The sequence below is a fragment of the Camelus ferus genome, chromosome 3 (assembly GCF_009834535.1).
Source record: "Camelus ferus isolate YT-003-E chromosome 3, BCGSAC_Cfer_1.0, whole genome shotgun sequence".
NCBI classification, from domain to species: Eukaryota; Metazoa; Chordata; class Mammalia; order Artiodactyla; family Camelidae; genus Camelus; species Camelus ferus.
In genome coordinates, this window is record NC_045698.1 from 88,081,795 (window position 1) to 88,104,341 (window position 22,547).

At 40.3% G+C, this 22,547-nt stretch overlaps 1 protein-coding gene across 4 annotated transcripts in view; it reads left to right on the plus strand.

The window, feature by feature from the left end:
• The window catches only part of MEGF10 (multiple EGF like domains 10), a 243,698-nt gene that overhangs the window by 75,525 nt on the left and 145,626 nt on the right, over nt 1-22,547 (plus strand). Inside the window, exon 1 of one of the 4 annotated variants that reach the window (XM_006191456.3) lies at nt 12,333-12,786. The exons of 2 other annotated variants lie outside the window; for them this stretch is intronic. Coding sequence is in view for 1 of the 2 variants with exons in the window: in XM_032476625.1 (XP_032332516.1) it covers nt 13,789-13,837 (49 nt within the window). In the remaining variant the exon portion in view is untranslated. Of the gene's footprint in view, nt 1-12,332; nt 12,787-13,692; nt 13,838-22,547 lie in introns of those variants that run through there. One more of the 4 variants, XM_032476625.1, reaches the window with a different exon arrangement.

Sequence of the window (22,547 nt, forward strand, 5' to 3'; positions counted from 1 at the left end):
CTGTTAGTCGATTTCTGTTTTGTAAGTAAGTTTGTCTTTTTTTTTTTTTTTTTTTTTAGATTCCACATATAAGTGATATCATATGGTATTTTTTTTTTTCTCTTTCTGGCTTACTTCACTTAGAATGACAATCTCCAGGTCAATCCATGTTGCTGCAGATGGCATTATTTTATTTTTTTATGGTTGAGTAGTATTGTAGTGTTGCTATGAACACTAGAGTGCATGTATCTTTTTGAATTAAGGTTCCCTCTGGATATATGCCCAGGAATGGGATTGCTGGATCGTATGTTAAGTCTATTTTTAGTCTTTTGAGGAATCTCCATACTGTTTTCCACAGTGGCTGCACCATACCACATTCCCACCAGCAGTGTAGGAGGGTTCCCTTTTTTTCACATCCTTTCCAGCATTTATCATTCGTGGACTTTTGAATGATGGCCTTTCTGACTGGTGTGAGGTGATACCTCATTGTAGTTTTGATTTGCATTTCTCTGCTAATTAGTGATACTGAGCATTTTTTCATGTGCCTATTGGCCATTTGTATGTCTTCGTTGGAGAATTGCTTGTTTGGATCTTCTGCCAATTTTTGGATTGGGTTGTTTGTTTTTTTCTCATTAAGTTGTATGAGCTGTTTATATATTCTAGAAATTAAGCCCTTGTCAGTCTCACCTTTTGCAAATATTTTCTCCCATTCTGTAGGTTGTCTTTTTGTTTTGCTTACAGTTTCCTTTGCAGTGCAAAAGATTTTAAGTTTAATTAGGTCCCATTTGTTTATTTTTGCTTTTATTTCTATTGCTTGGGTAGATTGCCCTAGGAGAACATTGCTAAGATTTACATCAAGAGAATGTTTTCCCTATGTTTTCTTCTAAGAGGTTTATAGTGTCTTGTCTTATGTTTTTAAGTCTTTAAGCCATTTTGAGTTTATTTTTCTGTATGGTGTGTGAGGGATTGTTCTAACTTCATTGATTTCCAGTTTTCCCAACACCATTTGCTGAAGAGACTGTCTTTACTCCATTGTTATGTTCTTGCCTTCTTTGTCAAAGATTAATTGATCAAAAGTTTTTGGATTTATTTCTGGGCTCTCTATTCTGTTCCACTGATCCATATGTCTTGTTTTTGTACCAATACCATGCTATTTTGATGACTATAGCTCTGTAGTATTGTGTGAAGTCTGAGGGGGTTATTCCTTCAGCTTCATTCATTTTCTTCAGTAATGCATTGGCAATTCTGGGTCTTTTGTGATTCCATATAAATTTTAGGATTATTTGTTCTAATTCTGTGAAAAATGTAATGCGTAATTTGAGAGGGATCACATTAAATCTGTAGATTGCTTTCAGTATTATGGCCATTTTAACAGTATTAATTCTTCCAATCCAGGAACATGGGCTGTCTTTCCATTTCTTTAAGTTATCTTTAATTTCCTTAGTCACTGTTTTGTAATTCTCTACATATAAGTCTTTCACTTCCTTGGTCAGATTATTCATAAGTATCTTATTTTTTTGGATGCAATTTTAAAAGGGATTGTTTCTTTACTTTCCTTTTCTAATATTTCATTGTTAGTGTAAAGAAATGCCACTGATTTCTGTATGTCAATCTTGTATCCTGCTATCTTGCTGAATTCTTTTATTAGCTGTGATAGTTTTTGTGTGGAGCCTTTAGGGTTTTCTATGTATAGTATCATGTCATCCACATATAATGACAATTTTCCTAGTACTTACTTTTAATTTCATAATGAATACTTGGACAAAAGAATTTTTATGTAATTAAACAGTATTAAAATAATATACACATTTTTTCACAAATACTTGACTAAATTATTGTAGAAATTGTGAACAAGTGATTGTTCATTTTAACATGAAAATATATAAACATTTTCATAAATCTCCTTTTCTGTTAAGCATGAGGCAGTTACTTCATGAACCAGGAGGGGAGCTGATGTGAATTTTAGCATAGTTTTCTGATTTGAACTTTAAATCGTTCCAACTTATTCTACATGCTGATTTAGATATGCCTCCCCTGGTTCAATACCACTTGGTATCTCCATTCATTTGAGGCCAAATTCCATGCGTGGTGCAAGAAGAGAAACTCTCTTAGTGATGGTGGTTCAGTTTCACACTAAGCAGTTGGTCAGGAAGGTCCAGTTTTTGCCAATCTTTTATTTATTTGCCTGGGTTTCATAACAACATTTCTTTACTGGTCTTCATCAGGCTATGTGCTTATTATCTGCTAATTGTATTCCTGCCTATACTGGACATCTCCTTTATATACCTGTCATCTCAGTTGTATCATTTTTCTGTATTTGAGAACCTTTCATCTTACAAGGAGATCTCCAGCAAACAGTTGTGGTCTGTGCTCTGCACAAAGGCTCCCAGCAGAGAGGGCAAGTGAGGCTAAAATCCAGGTGTGCTCTGTCCCTTAAGCCCTGACAGTGGCCTGTAAGCACTGGAGAAAGAAAAGACTTTTCTAATTTTGTCAACTAGAGGCGTGCATTTTCCTCATTTGCACAGAGCACTGCAGAGGCTAATACCAATCCTGCTCTGGAGACTTGATCAGAGGAAGAGTCTTCCTTGCGGGACAGAAGCACAAAGGACAAATCCTTGCTACTTCAAACTCCTTTGCGAGAGGGCCTTGGTCATGAGACTGAGGCTCAGCCAGTCAGATGTATTTGCGCTGAACTTTGACTTGGGAACTGGGACAAAGGAAAATTCTTTTTAGCGGCACAGGGGAGGCAGCACCATCCCATTCCTAGAGGCAGTGGTTGTCTCAGTCAGTGTCCAGGGCTGGGGGCGCTGGTGGTGAGACCTCCACCATCCTGTAGCCACTGTAGGGGCAGGGCTTCCCCCAGACCAATTCTGACAAGTAATTTTAGCTCTGAGTGCAGAACCTCAATGTCCCTGTGCACCTTCCCAATGCAGTCCTCCAGCCTTCCTGGCGCCTCACCAACCACCTACTAGCTTCTCAATAATTTCCTTTTCTGCTTAAAGCACTCAGTTTCTTTTGCTGTGTAATCAGTTAATTGGAGAGTCTGAACTCAGTGGGATACTAACATGAAGCCCCTTTATTTCTCCAACATGGTTTTCGGATGTGCTTTGATGAAGACTTATTTTCTGTTCCTTCACAACGTCTCAGTTAGCTCTTGTAGCATCCCAGATACGTTCAGGTTTTGAAACAACAAGGACAGTGTAATCCATTGTACAGCATGAATGTGACATCCAATTTTACACTCTTCCCCTCTCTCCAGCCCAGGTTTGACCAGTGGTGCAAATGGTCCCACCCTAGGGGATTTAGTGTGCTTTGCTTCTTTCCTCCTCCTTTCTTTCCTTCCCTTCCTTCATCTTTTGGGTCCATCTTTTCCATCTCTTCCAGAGCATTGGTTCCTGAAGGAGGAATGAGGGGAGGGTCTGCTATCTCTTGCTGAGCTGCTGTGGTCCACACTGGATTGTCAGTCCTGCTGCAGAGGAGATGTCTGGATGCTGCTGAAGTGTGCATGGGTAGAGGGCACTGCGCTCATTGCACAGGCCTCTGACAGGGGTGATTCATCATTACCCAGTTCTTCTGCCTCCTGTCCTTTGAGCTCTTGCTCCTTGGCTGCATTCCCACACTGGCAGGCAACTCTCTTGGTGGGATTCTGACAAAATTATGTAAACTCAGATACCCTCCAGTGTGTCCATTCAGCCCTAAAGAAACCCAGGCATTTTTGCCTCACCCAGCAGTGGGAACAGAAGCTGTGTACTTTTGTCTCTTGACAGTTTTTTTCCTCCTGTTCTAATGTGTAGGGAGCTCTGCCTGCTCTAGGTAAGCAGAAGTCTGCCCAGGGGTTGGGGCGATGCCAGCTCCCATCACTGGCCAGCACTCCTCGTCTTGTGATTGTTCCCCTCACCTTCCCCTACATCTTAAGTTAACTTGCCATAGAGAGGTAGGAAATATTCCCCTTCCCTCTAATATGGGCAGGAGAAAAGTCACCAGTTGGGTGATGACTTCCATACATCAGGAATTCTGACAACTCTTCTGGAATTCTTTAGTTTTTTCCTAGGGATGTAAAGGGATAGAGATTGTGTGTGTGTATAGTGGGGGTGGGGTTGGGGTTTGTGTAGCAGTATTTGATGGTGGTATCAGAGCTGCTTTGGTTTACTTCCTGTTAAGTTCTGCAAGGGTTGTGTCTGCATGCATTCTGCAAAACGTGGGCCAATTAGCACCTACTCTCTTTGGCTCAGAGAGTCTAGCCACAATTCCCAAACAACTGGAAAACCCCATTCATCATCCTGTTATACTTGGAATAAGGGCCCTTCCTGACTCTCAGCACTCTGTCATGTATAGTTTATCAGTGCTTTAACATCTATTTCCTCTTCCTACTACCACTCCAACTTACTTTTGGGACATGTACTCTCCCCACTTTTCTGTGCTCTTGCTCGAGGAGGGATGGTATGTCAGACACCTGCTCTCCTATGGAAGTTTGAAGGGCCAGGTACTTCATGTTATCCCAGGTCTGGCAAAAGGGAATGCAAAACCCAAGTTTAGCCAGTGGATGCTCTCTCCTGTGACTTTGATCTTGAGAGTATGTGGTGTGAGGACTAATGTTAGAAATGGTTCAGATTCATTCATCTCAGTAGAGGCAGCACAGCCAGGCTGTATCTGCTCTGTCTTTGGAACCCTCTAAAGGAGTTTCTTCTTATATTCAGCTTTGGGGCTACAGCCTCCCTCCTCTCTTGGAGTCCCTCAACAGCGTCCCTTCTCTCTTGGAGGCCCTCAGTAGCCTCCTCCAGTTTTGTTTTTATTAAGTTAGTGTGTGTTAACATTTGTTCCTTGAAAACAAGAACCTTGACTGACACAGAAAGCACTGATGTTGCAGACAAAAGGAGGTCACACCATGGAAAATGTTGGTTTTTAAAATTTTTTTCTGATACTCATCTCATTGCCATGGTCACTTTTGGTCACCTCTGTAACTTTTCACACACAGTTATAAGAGTCCTTAGTATGCAGAATGCTTAGCTTTATTTATTCCAAATTGGAATAGATTTATTTATTATGTCCAGTGTTACAACTTTAAAAAGCAAGGTCAGGAAGATATCAGTGTCTTCACTTCTATCATTTCCTGGCCTTGGTATATGGAAGATGAAGCCTGTTTCCTGTTGAAACACTTTGAAGCACGGTATCACATCACAGGGAGACTTCTACAGGAATATCCTAGATAGGCGTGTTGTCTGTTCAAGAGCTTCTCCCAGCGTAGTGTTAAAACAGGAAATATACCAGCAGTGCTTTTACAAACTGACAGTCCAAATATATTTGAAAGCCATAGGAGTTATTTAGCACTTACATAAACTGAAATAGGATAGAACTTAGCTACTCAAGGTGCACTCCAAGAGGCAAAAACATCCACATCCATTTAGTTTGTTATAATGTAGCACCCCACCCTCACCCCCAGATACTAAATCAGAATCACATATTAACAAAATCCCTAGCTGTTTAACATGGACATTGATGTTTGAGGAGCACAACAATAGAAAATATCAGAGGACATGATACATAGAGTTGTTTCATGAAACTTGTTCCAATTATATACCTATGAAGCTGTGAGTTTGGCCGTGATGAAAAATGTACTTCTTACTGCGGGTGACAGTAAAAACAAAATCTGGAGAGTGAAATAAGCAAGATGGCCCAATAAGATGACCCTCATCATATCCCCACACTCCCCAATAGTAATTTGGCATCCATGGACAAAAGTGACTTTGTGCAAGTTATGGGATCAGACACCAAAGGATCTGGGAGGAGGCTGGCATACAGACCTTGCTCTGGGCTGTGGACCCTAAAGTGGCCCATGAACCAATTTAATCCCTTTCAGCCAAGGCTCAAGAGCACTTGGAGACACTGACTTAGACAATCATCCACAGATGTGCGAGCCTTTGGCGAAATTCAGGAGTCCAGTGGAGAAGTGCCAGCACACCATTGGAAGAAAAAAAAAATCCAAGATTGGATTCATTGGAAGAGACAAGAGAAACAGTTTAACTTTATCCATGTCACCCCTCCCTCAGTGTGGCACAAATCAGTGCCAGAGGAGCCAGTGATTCCTCCCTTGAGGGGAAGTGAGAGCATGTGAGCAAGCAGCTGGCTTCCCAGCTGAGCAGGATGCTACTACCAAAGAGACTCATTTCTCTTTTGCCTTATCCAGAGTTTTGAGCTGCACGAGGGGTGGTGAGCAGGTAGGAAAACAGCAGCCAGGGCTCAGGACAGATGAAAAGGATGCAGAAGCTACCAGTACTCCACTGGGAGGCCTGCCCGCCAGCCACAGAGAGGTACATTCTGTGAACTCCAGTCTATTTCTGTCACTAGGCATGCTTTTAAATCACTGATTTAAAGACATGATTGAGAGCATTAGACGAAGTCATGGGTAAAAGAAGACAAACTTGTTTGCTAAGAGGTAGACCTGCTAGGCTGACTTGATTTTCTTTGTTGGAAATATCAGACAAGTAAATTGAAGGAATGAGAATACATCTGGATTTATAAGGCAATTGAAAAAAAATCTCATGAAATCCTTGTGGATCAGATGAAGAATATATGCTGGATATAATAGTATTTATAAGTGGTTGAATGACCATACTACAGGATGTGAATAAATATAAATGGAGAATAGAGTCCCTGTTAAAATATGCCTTTGACTTTGACCTGCTTCTACATGTTTAATCTGTATTTGCTCAAAAGCATTGTGGCTTGCTGATCAAACTCCAAATATCTTGATTTTGAGCTAGCTAGCTAATACACTAGGACAAGAATTAGTTCAAGAGCTCAACAAGTTCTAGAATAAACTACATATAGAAAAATGGAATTTCATAGGGTTAAGTAAATAGTCCTGTAAAATAACTATGCAAGTTCCAACTAATTATATAAATAATATTTTCTAAAGTCAAACTTAATAGCAAACATGAAAAATAATTGGAGTTTTAGTGTATTATAAATTCTATGTTAACAGAATGATATAGTTACCAACAAAAAAAGCCCATTTAATTTTAAATGAATAATGCTTATAGTATTCAGAATAAAGGTAGTAAAAATCACACTCTAATCTGAATTGTTCAGGCTTTATCTGAAATGCTTTATGTCCTCATTCTGGGTACCAAATGTGTATCTTCCTGTGTTCTTTGGATGAAAGCAACAAAAACCAAGTCTATCCAACTCAAGGAAAATAAATAAAAACATATCAAAAAAAAAATGAAGGAATTTGTTCAAGAGTAACTCCTAAAAAATCAAAGGGAAAGAACTTTTTCTGATCATAAAGAATAAACTAGACTGGACTTAAGATCCTGCCATAAACAACCGAAGTTGGAACAGCTCTTTCGAGACATTGGGCCAGAAGACTGTGGTCCCAAAGAAAAAGTAAGTAAATGAGGTGAACCCTAGAGTCACTCTGGCTTTCTGACTAGAGGTGCTTCTTGGACCACAGTGCAGGTGAGCACAGGTGACAGACATTGGGATTCACAGAGGCCGAGGTGGCTGGAATTTGGAGGGCAGTGTACCAAAGAGGAGAGAATTACACAAGGAAAAATCTCCATAAATTTGCATAGGTTCTTTCTGTTGCTGAATAATAAGCCATGATAAATACGGTGAAACTGTATAAGGCAGGCATGCACCAATCAAGAAGCTGTAAGCTGAATAATTCCCAGGGACCTTGAGGGACTGATAAACAAAGTGGAGAGTGAATAGTCTTCAGTGAACATCTAAGGACATTCAGAAGAGACCTCAGAAAGGTCACACCTTATAATAATGTGTCAGTCTGGGTCCATCAGGAGATAGAAATAACACAGTGGGTTAAACTGGTGGTGGTGGTGGGGATTCCTATAAAGAATTATTAACTCTGATAAAAAGTGACAATTCTGTATGGTGCTCTAGGGCTGAGTAAGTGCTCAAGAAAGGACAAAACTGGAAGGGGTTCAGAGCTCACTGGAGAAAGAATAGTTCAATCCACTGGAGAGTATAGAAGTTTGCTGCTTTGACTGGGCTGGAGCTGCTCTGCCATCTCTAAGCCATCAAGAAGAAACCCTCCGTAGTGCAGGCAAAACACTGGTAATTAGTAACAGGTAGTATGGGCATGCAGAGAGAGTAGTGGCTCTGTGGGCCACAGATGAACCACACAGGGGCCTGTAGATGGAGCAGCAGCTCAGTAGAACCTCCAGCTCATAGACGCAGTGCAAGGAGTCATAGAGGGTGCAGGAACTCAGTGGGAAACCTCCTGGATGCAGGCAAGCCATGACTGTGAGACTAAAGAGGGAATTGGAGTACTAGTGTGAACAGGAGGCTTTGAGGTGGTGATATAAACAGGAGATCTTTGGGGGGCACCGTCTTTATGGAGAGGGCAGCGGGACATTTATCGCAATGTGAGAATGGGGCTATGAGGTCCATTGAATAGATAAAAAAAATTAATGAACTTCTTGCCAGATAAAGTCACAAGAAAATGAAAATACAGACCACTATTCCTCCTGAATATAGACACTCTTGAACAAAATTTTAGCAAGTCAAATCCAATAGTACATAAAATTTATAATACACAATGGCCAAGTAGGCTCTAACCCGAGAATGCAAGGCAGTTTTAACAATTGATTCTATCAGTTAACAAAGGAGAAAAGCCATGCAGTCACTTCAACTGATACAGAAAAACATCTGACAAAATTCAATAATCACTGATGATTAAAAACTTTTAATGAAGGGACTTTTTCAACTAATAAAGGGTGTCTATGAAAAATCTACTGCTAACACCCTACTTCCTGGTGAAAGACTATTTTTACTCTAAGGTGGAGAACAAGGCAAAGATACTAACTTTTACCACTTTTATACAACATTGTGCTAGGCCTCTTATCCACAGCAATAAAGCAAGAAAGAGAACTAAAATAAGCAAAACTGTATTTATTTGCATGCAGCAAATTTTAAGGAACTTAAAAAAAAACTACTAGAACTAGTAATAAATTTAGTTCGGTTGCAAAATATGAAGCTACTGTACAGAATCCCATTGTACTTCTCCAGACTAGCAACAATCAATTAAAAACTATAATTCAAAAATAATTCTGTTGACAATAGCATTACAAATATAAAAGTACTTGATAAAAATTTTAATATGTGGATAACTGGCATGCTGAAAACTGTAAAATATTGCTGAGAGACATTAAAAATGACCTAAACTAAGGGAGCACTACAACATGTTTTTAGATTGGAAGATTCAATACTTTAAGTTTGTCAGTTCTCTATGATGTTATCAGTATATTTGAGGCACTCTCAATTAAAGTTCCAAAGTGAGCTTTTTAAATGTTGACAAGGTAATTCTGCAATTCATATGAAAGATTTAAAAAAAACCCAAATTTAGAGAAACTAAACACATTTTGAAAAAAAAAAGGAAACAGTTGGAAAATTTATTATATGCAAGTTGAAGTCTTATTATAAAGCTGCAGTAATCAAGACAGCATGGTATTGGCAAAAGAATAGAAATACAGATCAAATGAAGGGAACAGGAAGGTTATTCAATGGATAATTTTGATGTTGCTTCAGCATTCCATTGAATAATAGTTATTCAATGGAAAAGATAATTTTATTAACAAATAGTGCTGAAATTAATGGATATCTATGTGAAAAATAAAGAACTTCAGTCCATACTTCAAGCCATACACAAAAATTTACTCAAATGGATCACAGACATAAATGCAACAGCTAAAATTATAAACTTCTGGTAGAAATCATAGGCGAAAATCTTCATAACCTTGGGGTAAGCAAAGACATCTTAGATAAAACATGAAAAGCACAACCATAAAAGAAAAAATTGATAATTAAACACTGTCAAAAAAAAAAACTTCTGCTAATTGAAAAACATTTTTGAGAAATTAAAAGGCAAGAGACAGACTGGAAGAGTATATTTGCTATACACATATCCGACAAAGACTTGATATCCAAAGTATATGAAGAACTCCTACAGTCCAATAATAAGAATACAAATGATCTGATTAGCATACAAAGAAGAGCTTATGTTGATCCTTCTCAAACTCTTTTAAAAGACTGAACAGAAAAAAAAAAAAAAAAGACTGAACAGGAGGGAACATTCCTCCCAACTCATTCTATGAAGCCATCATCATCCTGATACCAAAACCAGACAAAGATGCTACCAAAAAAGAAAATTACAGGCCAATATCATCAATGAACATAGACGCAAAAATTCTCAATAAAATATTAGCGAACAGAGTCCAACAACACATGATCAAGTTAGATTCAGCCCAAGGGCACAAGGATGGCTCAAAAAACACAAATCAATCAATGTGATACATCACATCAAACAAAAGAAAGGACAAAAACCACATGATCATCTCAATAAATGCAGAAAAAGCATTTGATAACATTCAATGCCCATTTATGATGAAAACTCTTACCAGTGTGGGTATAGAGGGAACATATATCAACATAATAAAAGCTATTTATGACAAATCCACAGCCAACTTAATACTCAATGGTGAAAAGTTGAAAGCCTTCCTGCTAAAATCTGGAACAAGACAAGGATGTCCACTCTCACCACTTCTATTCAACATGGTATTGTTGAGCAATCAGATAAGAAAAAGAAATAAAAGGAGTCCAAATTGCAAAAATTGTGGTGTATCCATACAATGGAATAATACCAATAAACAGAGAACAAACTGTTTACACAAACAGCAACATTGATGAATCTTGGAAACGTTATGCTGAGCGAAGGAAGCCAGTCATAAAAGAATACACAGTATATGTATGATTCCATTGTAGAAACTCTAGGAAATAAAATCTAATCTCTATCTCTATATAAAGCAGCTCAGTGGGCCAAAGATGAGATGAAGTGGGGAACTGCCTTCAAAGGGGTACAAGGGAACTTTCTAGGGTAATGGAATTTTTCATTATCTTGATTGCAGTAGTGGTTACGTGAGTGTATATATTATTCAAAACTCATCAAACTGTATCCTTAATATGAGTGCAATACATTGAATGTAAATCTTGTCTCAGTAAAGTTAATTTTAAAAAATCAAAGGAAGTGGAGCAACCAGGTTTCATAAAACATAAAGCAGGGTAGATTTGGGGAATGAATGCTGTGACCTAATGGCCAGTCTCTTGAGCACTGTCATGTGGATCAATCAGCTCCGATTTATTATTCCTTGTGCTGCTCTGATCAAAGTTAGGATTCCTGGCAGAGAAAGTCTGAGGGGACTAGGTTAGATCAGGTTCCCTCTCTTGGACAGGGAAAAGCTGGACCATCCTGACTGACCTTCTCATCCAGACTGCCTTGAGTGTGCACGGTTGGTCCCCTAAAGAAAAATGAAGGCAGTTAACCGAAAGAAGGGACAACGATGTCTGGGAAACAAGCAAACACAATCTTCCCCTATTGTTTTCAGGGGTGACCAAGGAGGATGGGAAGGGACTTCAAGCATGTATATATTCGTTCATTCCATTCAGGCACCATTCAAGTTTGCTAGGTCCTGTTACTGACTGAGGACGTGTATGTGTTGGAGGTCTCTGTAAAAAGAGAAGAGTTCATATTAATGTAAAGAACAGAAACTTGGTAGAAAAGGATCATCTGGCATGAGTATGAAGCACTAATCTTTCAGGGTGGGGTGGGCACGGGGAGAGGATGGAATTCAGCTTAGCATAAAAAGAAAGAAAGAAAGAAAGAAACACTTTGCACCAATAAGAAGTTTGTATATTCTTGGTTCGTTCTCATGCGGGTAATTCTTCAGTAAGAAAGAGGAAGGTGATCAGGCAGAGAAGTAGAATTCATGTCCTGCCCAACACACAGAGAGGGAAAAGCCTCTTCATCGGTTTAACTTTCTATGGTTGGGTCTCCAGGGGCCTCCCTGGCGAGACAGCAGAGGGAGCTATTCCCCAAGAAATCTCCGCGCGGGGCCTCTTACAGGGCCTGGAGGGATTCTCCTGTGGGTCGAGGGAGTTCTTTCTCCTCCCCGCCTCTGTAAAGCAGGCCCCCTCACTCCCACCCCCTCTCCCCACCTGCCTAACCACTTTGTTGCTGCATCACACTCTTGTACCGCTAGCTCCTCCATCCCTTCTCCACCCCACGTTTGCGCTCCCTCCCTGGCACCGCGGGGAACGTGCCATCCCCTCTAGCTGGTCACTCGGGTGCTGTCCTCAGTCCCCGTCCCCCGACCCAATCCTCATAGCGGGTCTAGAACACCTCTGGAGACTTTGACACTGGGGTGCTGAGAGTGGGTCGGGACGCAGACCGGCACTCTCTCCGCCACCCTTTGATTTCACATGCTGCGGTGACCCGAAGGTTTGCCAACTTGGTAGCCAGACTCTTGGCGGAGTCACTCCGGGGCGGTGGAAGCCGCTTAGGACGGGGGGACCCGCGATCGAGGCGCAGGAGTCGGGCGGGGAGGATCCTGCCGGTGGCTCTAGGGGCTCCGCGCGGCGCCAAGCGACGCCCCCCTCCAGCGGTCACTGTCCCGGCGGCAGCAGCTGCAACAGCGGCAACTGCTCACATCCCGGCCCGGCTCGGGTTACTCCCCTCCTCCTCCAGCATCTCGGGCCAGACGGAGAAAACCTTACTCAAGTTTGCAGCGAGTACTTTCCCGGTACGCAGAACTGGGGGTCTGGAAACGTGCAGAGACCGGCGTCCTTTCCCGCGCATCTCCACGTTTGAGCTTGAACTAAGGCTCTCGAGTGCCGCTCTCTTCTGGGACGCTGCTTGGAGGCTAAGTGCGCTGTTTGGAACAGATTTTTGTTTCTCTGCTGGCGTTGCTTGAAAACCAGGGCAAAAGGGTTGCGCTGTGATCCTCAGAATCTCGGGTAAGAGTTGGGCAAACTCAGTTCTGGCAGCCTCTGGACCCTGGCCGTTCGCTGGGTATTTTCTTAAGGGTGAGGGGCGCATTTTCCTTAGCCAGGATACCTGGGTGCCGCATGAGGCGGGGCGAGATGGCTCAATCTGGCTTGTTTACTTATTTCAGGGGTTTATTGTTAGTGTTACCATTTGGTCTTGTTACTTGGGGCTGGGTAGGAACTTCTTGTAGTATTTTTCATGGGGAGACAGACACCTGCATTACACATTTTATTTTGCATAATTTCTGCCCTTGTATTGCCTTCTCTTTGTTGGTTCTGTGTTGACCCTTGTCATAGCTGGGTGTAGGGAGGTTTGGGGAGGATCAGACTGAGAACGAAAAGAAGGGGGGCCCTTGCTTCCAGGTCAGCTTTACTCCTCCCCTGGGATCCTGACTTGTTTTCTAAACTTCTCTTTCTCCAGTACTTGATATTCAGATGGTGCGGTGGGTCAGACGTGGGATGCTCCCTCTTCCTGAGCTCTCGGGGTCCTTGAGGGGCATCAGGCTCTCAGGCTGGGTGACTTATACTGAAGGGGTCTCTTACTTGTTTGAATACCTGGCCCCTCAGAGAGTGTTGGGAGGGGCGATTCTTCCAGCCACAGTTACCATGGAAATGTCTATTTCCTGTTGGTCTTTTAAATTCCTTTGATTAGGACTTTCACCCCTGGTTTAGAGATATTTCGTCTTTATTTTTCTTTCTGGAAGTAAGAGTGTAACCACTGAGTAAATGAAATATAGAGATATATTTGATACTTCTTTAGAAAATATCCCCACTCGAGTACCCACATTCTTCAGGGGAAAGTCAAAGTTTGAGATTTTATTAGCCCTGAAATTTCCAGGCAGTGATGCCATGCTATATCCCAAGGCAGAGAAGAATGACCTCCCTTCTTGACTCTCCTGGCCTTTCTCCTTTATATCCAGAGTCTCACTTTGTGTATGGTGTTTCTGACTAAAGATTCTTCATTCCTTATGGATGAAAAGACTGGGACTGGATCATTTTCCTGATGTGACTGCTCCAAGAGGTCAGCTTGCAGGGTACTTTTTGCTGTGATGCTATGAGGTCAGAGAGTTCAGTAGAGAAGATGTTCTGGGACTAGGCGGCTTGTGGGCAACTCAACTCTGCCTCTTTCCAGTTGTGTGATTCTGGGTGTTAATTAACCCCTCTCCTCATCTGTAAGATCAGAATGGTAATAACAATGCTTACACCAGAGGGTTGTTCAGAGGATTAAAGGAATTAATGTGTGTGGAGTGCTAACAAGTCTGGCAGTTAGTAAACATGTATTATCTAATATTATTACTACTATTTTTATTATTATTGCCTGTTATTTATTATTTTTATTTTATGATGATATAGTTTTTATTAGTTGTTAGTAAGTATTAGCTATTCTTCCTATTTGAATGGGCTTTGAAATCTGTGCTTCACTTCTACCCAGAATGTGATGCATTATCTGACTTTGCTGTGTCATGGTCTTGGTATTGCTTTCTGCTGGGTCCCCTTCTGAGGAAAAAAAAATGGTACATGTGGCAGGGCTGGGACTTGCAAAGGAGGGGTGCTGGTTGGGTACCAAAGGATGTTTGGGAGAGGCTAGCAAGTGGGAAATCTGGCCCCTCACTGTTTACAACCCCTAAAATACATTGCCTTAGAAACTCCTTACATTGCTATACCTCCTTTAACCTATTTTTTTAGAGGTCAATCATTTGTTCAATAAATATTTATTAAGCATCTGTTACAGTTCAAGGGCTGTTCTAGGTTCTATATTATTTAAGTTCGGAGGCTTCATTTTAGAAATTTATTTGCTTTATGCTTTATGCCAAACCTCCCGACCCATGCCAGACAAACACATACATACACACACACTTCAAACTTAGGGCTTCACGTGGCACTGGCACTCTATAAATTAAACCGCAAATACTTTTTAACCCTAATGATTTCAATACCTGTTAAAATGAAGAGCACGTATGGTTGAGGGCTTGAACAAAACATTCAGTATAACCTCTAAGCAGGACACTTCTCCCAGCAGCTTCATTGTGTGTACACTTGTGTGGGGAGGTGGGAAAGAGCTGGATGATCTCTGGCACTCCTTCTGGCTCTAACATCCTTAGATTAAGCTGCCTTAGTTCAACTGGCAGCTGTTTTTGAACATTTTTTTCTTTTAACATTTGTTTTAAGTACATAAATTATGTGACTTAGATCATTACATGTCAATCAAGGTAAGTAATGACACTGATAATTAATGAGAAAGGAAACGCATTTAGCTCTGCTTGTATTTTCATTAACTGTTGTCAGCCTTTGATGTACATCAGAAGCATGGAGCGGGCCTTGTTAAGAGTATTAGTTTGAATTGTGAGAAATTGCCAAAATCTGACTATGTTTGACCTACATAAAATGGTGATTTCATGTAGTGCAACCAAGTGTAAATGCTAGCCATCTCTGCTTGGATTCAGGTGCAGTAAGTCTTGGGTGTGCTGTGGAAAGTCTGCAGTTTTACAAGCTCCCTGGATGGTCGTAATTCAAGCCCCAGTCACATGCTCCTTGAGCAGCAGCGAGTTTACCTTCTTTATGATTGTCTAATAGTGTATTTCTGAAACATAAATCTGATTGTCATTCTCATGTTTAAAAATCTTAGGCAGCTCCCCAAATGGTAAGCATCTGTGTCACCTGGGGGCTTATTGAAAATGCAGATTCCACAGCTTCATCCCAGATATAAGGGCCAAAAATCTGCATTTGAGCAGATTCCCAAGTGAATCTGGTAGAGGTGACCACCAGTCACATTTGGAGACACACTGGCGTATAGCATAAAGCCTAACCTCTTTAACATGATATACAAGACCGGCCTCATGTCATCTTCTCTGTGTTGTTTCCTTACTTCCCTGTTCCCCAGCTCTTCAGCCCCACTGACCTTGATATTGTTCTTTAAAGAGTCTGTGGTCTCTTACTTCAATAAAAAAAAAAAGTATATGGTCTCTTTCACTCCTCTCTCACCCAGCTGTGAATGCTGTTCCCTCTGCAGGAAAGGTCTTGTTCCTTGTTTTGGTTTAACCAACTTCTTACTACCCATTTGTCCTTCAAGATGCAGTTCAGTTATGACCTCCCATCTGAAGCTTTTCCTAATTCTCTTGCAAAATATGTAATATGTCCTGTGATTCCTATTCTGCTTTGTGGATAGCTTTATCATATTGTATCAACTATGTTTATTACATGAGTTTTTCTCCAACCAATTGGTGAGTTTATCATCCCTTGTTCTAAGCCTTTATCCAAAGGGCCGACACAAAGTAGTTAGATAATAAATGCCTAAAGAATGAGGAAGAATGAATGAATGAACGCAGGTGACATTTTCTTAGCGCACCAACTGTTTGGGATCGTCACTTTGTATGTGTTACGGGTTGTGGAGAAGCTATTCAAGAATTTACAATTTGGCTAGACGTATCTACAAAGTTAATAATCTAGAGTGGAAAAAGGACAAGATAGACTATCCTAAGAAGACTGAGGAAACATCCAATGCCATTGAATTAATGTTACATGTTCAACACTATGGCAACACTGTGATACAAGAACTGAATTTTTCATACCCTTGAAATAGTTTTGGTTGTGAATGGCAGTGTAAAGGCACTGTAATGGTTTGCCCTGTGCTTTTTAGTTTATAAAACACCTTTGCACTTGTTTCTGTATTTGATCAAAAACATGGTGACCGGTTCAATATTGTTTTTCCTACTTGAGTACAGGCTACATTCCTTTAAATAGGTCCAAAGATTGTGTAAAACCTTACATATTATAGGGGATGCTGGCCCTAGAGAGACAAATATTTTATAAATTTCTAATTATACCTTGCCACTTAGATACAGTATTCCATGTTTACTTCTTTCTTTTTCTTTCTTAAATGTTCTATAATTTTGGTGTTTCCTCTTCATTTGAACACCAGTTGACTTGTTCAAGTTAAATAAATGTCTGATTCAGATTAAAGATTCAGCATTTTTGGCATGTCCAATATCTTCCTTCTTTGTCTCACGTATTAAGCTTATGAGACAAAAACTTGTTCCAGTTATGAGTAAGTTTTTCATTTTTTTTCATTTTCCACTCATTTATTTTCATAATAATGGAAATATGCAGTAATATTTGAACAAGTGAACATATGGCAGGGTAATGACTGAGAAAGTGACGCTTTGAAAATTGAACTTTTAGCTCATTGGCAGCTCCACTGTAAGATAAACAAAAAAAAAATGTTCATTCATAGTCTGATGTTTGAGAGTTCCAGTGACATAGGGCAGGAAGGTAGCGGCATCAATGCACAAGGTACAAACATCCAGATTGTTTGGACTTCGAACAGAGCAATGTTGAGAACTGCCTCTGCTCTCATTTTCTCAAGGCTGTATACCTAGTATTTCATTTTAAAAATTAGCTTAGCTTTCAGAATTAACGCAAGAGTCATTGGGTTCTGTTGATGTGTCTTCTTTTTCAATTCTGTTTCCAGCATAAACTTTTTCTGCCTTAGTTTAAGCTTGTACCTGGCTGTTCTTTTGTAAGTCTCTTCACTGGTCTCCTAATCTCTTTATTTATTCATTCGTTTATTCTCTCTCTCTGAATTTCCCAGGATGTTGCATTTATGTCTTGTCTCTCTTTTCTTCCTAATTTAAGATTATTTTTCACTGTGATCATTCTCTTTTTAAAAATAGTTATTGCAGAGGATTATAGTGCTTAGTAAATGGATTTCCCATATTATGAGGAAAAAAATAAGATGCAAACCAATGTTAATTTCCTTGATTACAATTTTATTTGTAAAACCACAGGTCATAGTGTGGATGTTATTTGATGACACATACTCTGTGCCATTAGCCTGTCTGAAAGTGTGAATGTGATAATATATCCTGTTATTATCAATGTTCGTTTCTAGTGATTTCCTCTCTTGTTTCATTTCCAGTGATTTATTCTCCTAGATACAGAAACTATGTAAAGCATTTTAACCACCTCAATTTCCTACTCAGAGCACAATAAATTGTACCCCTCCCCACTTCTAAGACAAAGAAAACAGTATTTCAGTGTAGAAAGCCTCATCTTGATACATACATGTGCAGGGTATCCGCATCTGTTAAAAACATCTTACCTTTGGGGTTTGAGAGGCCCCATTCTAGAGGGTGACTGAGTGACTGGTCATTATATCCTGGTTGAGCTGGCTGAGCTCAGGTTGGGTCAGTTCTAAAATCTCACCATAGATGATTATTCCCATGATGGATCTTTTTAATACCTTCTGGTAAAGAATCATGTTAGTCTTTTTTTAAAAAATAATTTTTGATGGCAAATTGAAAATCAACCCCCATGAACTGAATTTGTTTCACATGGAAACAAAATGAAAAGATGAAATCTTTGTTTTGGGTCCAGGGGATTAATTCTATAATCAAAACAAAAGATTTCAAATATCTACCCCCACCGTTATTTTGAGAAGGGAACTTTATCTTTTTCTGGACAAGGAGTTGAGGACTAGATGAGAATTTTGATCTTTAAAAAAGTAATTGGTGTGAGCTTTATTTTTTCTCCATCAGATACTTATTCGGTCTGTAGGGCACAGAGATAAATACTATGTGGAATTATCAAGATACTTGCATTAAAAAAGCAGATTTAAAAAAATAGAAGTGACTGTGTAAGGCTGGGTGTAGCGGGGGCCAGGTGGGCAGCTCTGGGAGCTCTGAGGGCTCGTTGTAGAGAGAGGGCTCTGTGCGCTTGTCAGAGGTTTCCTGGCTGTGTGGGGCCTTGAAGGAGAGGGGTTTTGAGCAGATGAGGCATTTTAGACAGGGGAGTGAGCTCAGCAAACATGTGGCTGCTGGAATTTGCAAGACATCCTTAAGCAATAGTAACTAGATCATTCCACAGGAGTAGTGAGTTAACATTTGAGAGCTATTTTATGACAGCCTTGCCCCGGGGCTGGATTCTGCCTGCTCCCACAGCACTTACATGTTCTGAAGGAGCCCTTGTATTACACTGCTGTTATTCTATTATGTGAACCAGATGTGGTTTGGGGTGCCCTATTGAGAGTCAAGTTAGAATGGAGCCCCCATTTCATGAGAAGATGTGAAATGAGAAAACTGCTGTTTTTTTCAACCACCGTGGGGATTCCTGGGGGTGTGGATGAAGACAGGACTCGTTTCTTCTCGCATCTTCTCAATCTGAATTCGTATTTTCCTGTAAGAAGTTTAATTTAAGGATGATCTTGCCACACTACTATGCTGTCTTTTTTAGCATGAAGTCATCTACTCAACCATGGGTATCACTTCGTTCATATCTCCTTCATTTCACACAATACCACCAGATGTTTGACTCTGAGTGGCTGACTTTTAAGGCTTAGGACTATGGAGGAAGCTTGCATCTTAAAACTTATGACTAAATACGACATATGCTTGTTTGTTGAAAGCCATTTGTCCATCGCACCACTGTAACTTTCTCATCGTCCACCCTTTTTTGAAGGTGCAGCCTCTGCCAAGATGCTTCAGCACCTCCTTTTATCCTCCTGCACCCCCTTTTTAGCTCATTGCTGACCCTACCTCCAAATTCCTATTATCTTCTCAACAGCTGTGAGTATTTTTAAAAATCGCCCATCTCATTCCTTACATTAGTTGGTGCCCTCATCTTTCTCACCCCTCTTCTCCCCAGGTATTTTCCCTCACAGGAAGATTTAATAACCTTGGTATGAAGCATCTGCCTTTTCAGTATTCCCCCCATCTGGTATGTCCCTTGAACTGATAGAGGTGCAAAATTGAGCCATCAGTGAGTTTAGAAATGCCTTCGGCCTCTGTTTTCAACCTTTAGGGGCATGAGAATCACCAGCAGATACTGGCTCACCTCTAAAGATTTTGATTCAGTAGGTGTGCAGTGGGGCCCAGAAATGTGCTTTTTTTTTAATTTTATTTTTATTGAAGTGTAGTTGATTTACAATGTTAGTTTCAGATATATGGCAAAGTGATTCAGTTGTACATACAAACATATATATATATATATATATTTTTCAGATTCTTTTCCATTATAGCTTAGTATAAGAAATTGAATACAGTTCCCTGTGCTACACAGTAGGACCTTGTTGTTTATTTTATTTACAGTAACATGTGGGGTGTGCATTTTTTGACAAGGTGTTCTGACACAGGTGGCCTGTGGATGCACTAAAAATCCTTATTAGGGCTCTGTTGCTCCATTCAGAAGGAATGAATTTTTCTTTAATTTTCTTTTCTTTTTTCTTCCCTTCCCTTCCCTTCTTTCCTTTGCTTTTTTCTCCTCTTTTCTTTCCGGATATTTTAGTGACTTGGTCAGAAGGGGTCAGAGAGAATAGCTGGTCTGTGAGAACCCGTGCCTCTCCGTCTCTGCTTGAAAGGACAATGACTGTAACACAACACTGTTCATGTGACAGCCGGAGAAAGGGGCCCATTGTTCAGGGGTTGGCTGATGCCTCATTCCACTCTGGCCAGCCATCCAACTGAGCTTGGTAGCCCCAAGGAAACAGACACACTTGAATCAGAGAGACAAAGAAAGGAGGTCAAGGCCTTTCACAGTTAAACCACTTGCGACAATGTGTCAGAGGTAGGATTTGGGAAGGAAAAAAGTAATTTTGCGGAAGTATCATTAATCTGCTGGTTTGGGAGCATGAGATGTGGCATTCAAGGAACACAAGTCTTTTAGAACTCCTGGTTGACCCTTGGTCACAGAAGAGTTGTTTCCTGCTATGATCAATGACTTTTTACAGGGTTTTATTATTGATTTTTAAAAATAAAAAAGATCTTCCTCAGTCATAGGCAGAGGTGCATTTCTCAGCCTCTTTTCCTCAAGTTCAAAGACAAGTGTCTGATCTGAAAGCTCACCTAAATTAAGGTCTGGACCTCAGAGAGTGATTCTTTGTTCCCAGGTATGGTGACCACGTATATGATAGATTCATAATTTCCTTCCAAATCTAGAGTCTGTTATCAGTTTAGAAATTGAGAATTTTTTTTGAGATTGAAATACTATTAAATCCATTAGAAAGTTATTCCTATATTTGGAGGTTATGAGGTTGAGGGACTCCCCAGATGTCATGTGGATACCAGTCCTTACCCCCGACTTCCAAAATCTAGCCCTGGAGGGAGAGGGTTTCAAACTTCCTGTAAAGATCTAATCTGAAGTTCAACAGCTGGCTACACCCTTTGCGTCTGAAGAACGTCCAAACTGAAGGTCATAGCCTCGTAAAGGTCACAGACTTTTCACACAAGATTGTTCTTTTAGCCTGATTACTCCTTTTATGAAAAAGTATGTCGTTCGTTCAGTCTTTGCCTCTGGGTTTCTTTCAAAGGGAAAGTTAGTCCCTAGTTCCTGAGAATATTTGTAGGTCGCTTTTTTAAAATTTAAGTTAGACACAGTACAGCCTTGATTGAGGCAGAATGGGGAAAGCCTTTCCTGGGTATAATGGGTTATGGAGAGCCCATTTACACAGTGTTCAGGCAGCTGATGCTCATTGGCCGTAGGAATCCTTTTGTCTCTGAGATAAGAGGTTTCCCGACTGGGAGTATCAGGCTAAAGAAGGTTTGTACCCAGGAGAAGGCAAAATATGATTTGCTGGAGGTCATTTAAAGCTTCTTATAATTAAGTCCATCGTTGCACCTTGATTAAAGACTATCATTGTAAATCCATTAAGGAAAGAGAAGCAAGTGGATTCCAGAGAGGCAAGTGGCTTTACTTATTCATGTTTCCACTCCTCCTCCCCCGTGCATTTTGTTTATACTTTACTAAGTGGATATTTGGTTTTACTAATGATAGAGATGCCTTTGAAGTGGAGAAGGGGAAGAGGAGACTTGTTTCTTTGTAGGTGGCAGAAGAATTGTCTTAAACACGCTCCTGGTTGGTTACTTAGTTTTCAGTTCGTTGTCATTAGGCCTGTTCATTTGGCTCCATTCTTGTGATTTAGAGAGGCTTGCCCCTCAGTGCTATGAGGGTTGAGTACCGTGCTCCACTTTAAGTTCTGTGTAGATGTGGCTTTTGTTGAAAAAAATAGGGAAGTGATGTGTTGTCTTTCATTGTGGTTGTTTATGTCCCAAGTAGTGTGTTTAATGCTAAATGCATTTTTAGGCATAGGATGCTTGCTGGGACTTAGTTTGGGGTCAGAATTAAAGCTTTTCCCCAGGAGGGCTTCTAGGATGCTCATATTCTATTTAATTCTGGGTGTGTTCATTTGGTGAAAATGTATTGAGCTGTTTAATTTTGATTTGTGTACATTTTTGGTATGTGCTTTAAACTTCAATAAAAAGTTTGAAAAAAATTTAAAGCAGCATATTTAATGTAAAATTAAACCTGTAGCAGTGATGGAAAACAGTAAACTCTGAGAATCCTAACAGTCACAAAATTTGGGTCTCAGTGGGGTTAAGTGGACCTGGAGCTTTAAACACCCTTTAATCTGCCCTTGCTTCCATAGTCAGAAGAATTATGTGTCAGAAGGCAATGGAACAGCACCATCATGGTTGATGGCTTTCCTTTTCCAGGCAGCAAATCTAGTACCTAAGAGATCAGCAGTGTCAGCAGAGCCCCACTCTTCAGAGTCTAAAACAAAGCAACCCTCCAGGTTGGCTCACTAGCAAATCTTCTTCCCTCCACCCTCCTCCTTTTCATTGACCTCTGTTGGGAAAAATCAGAGTACTATTCTGGGTCATGGATATTTTTCAGAATCTTTAGATGACATCTCTGTTGAAGTCTAATATTGAAATGCTTTTATTTTTTTCTTTCATTTTTTT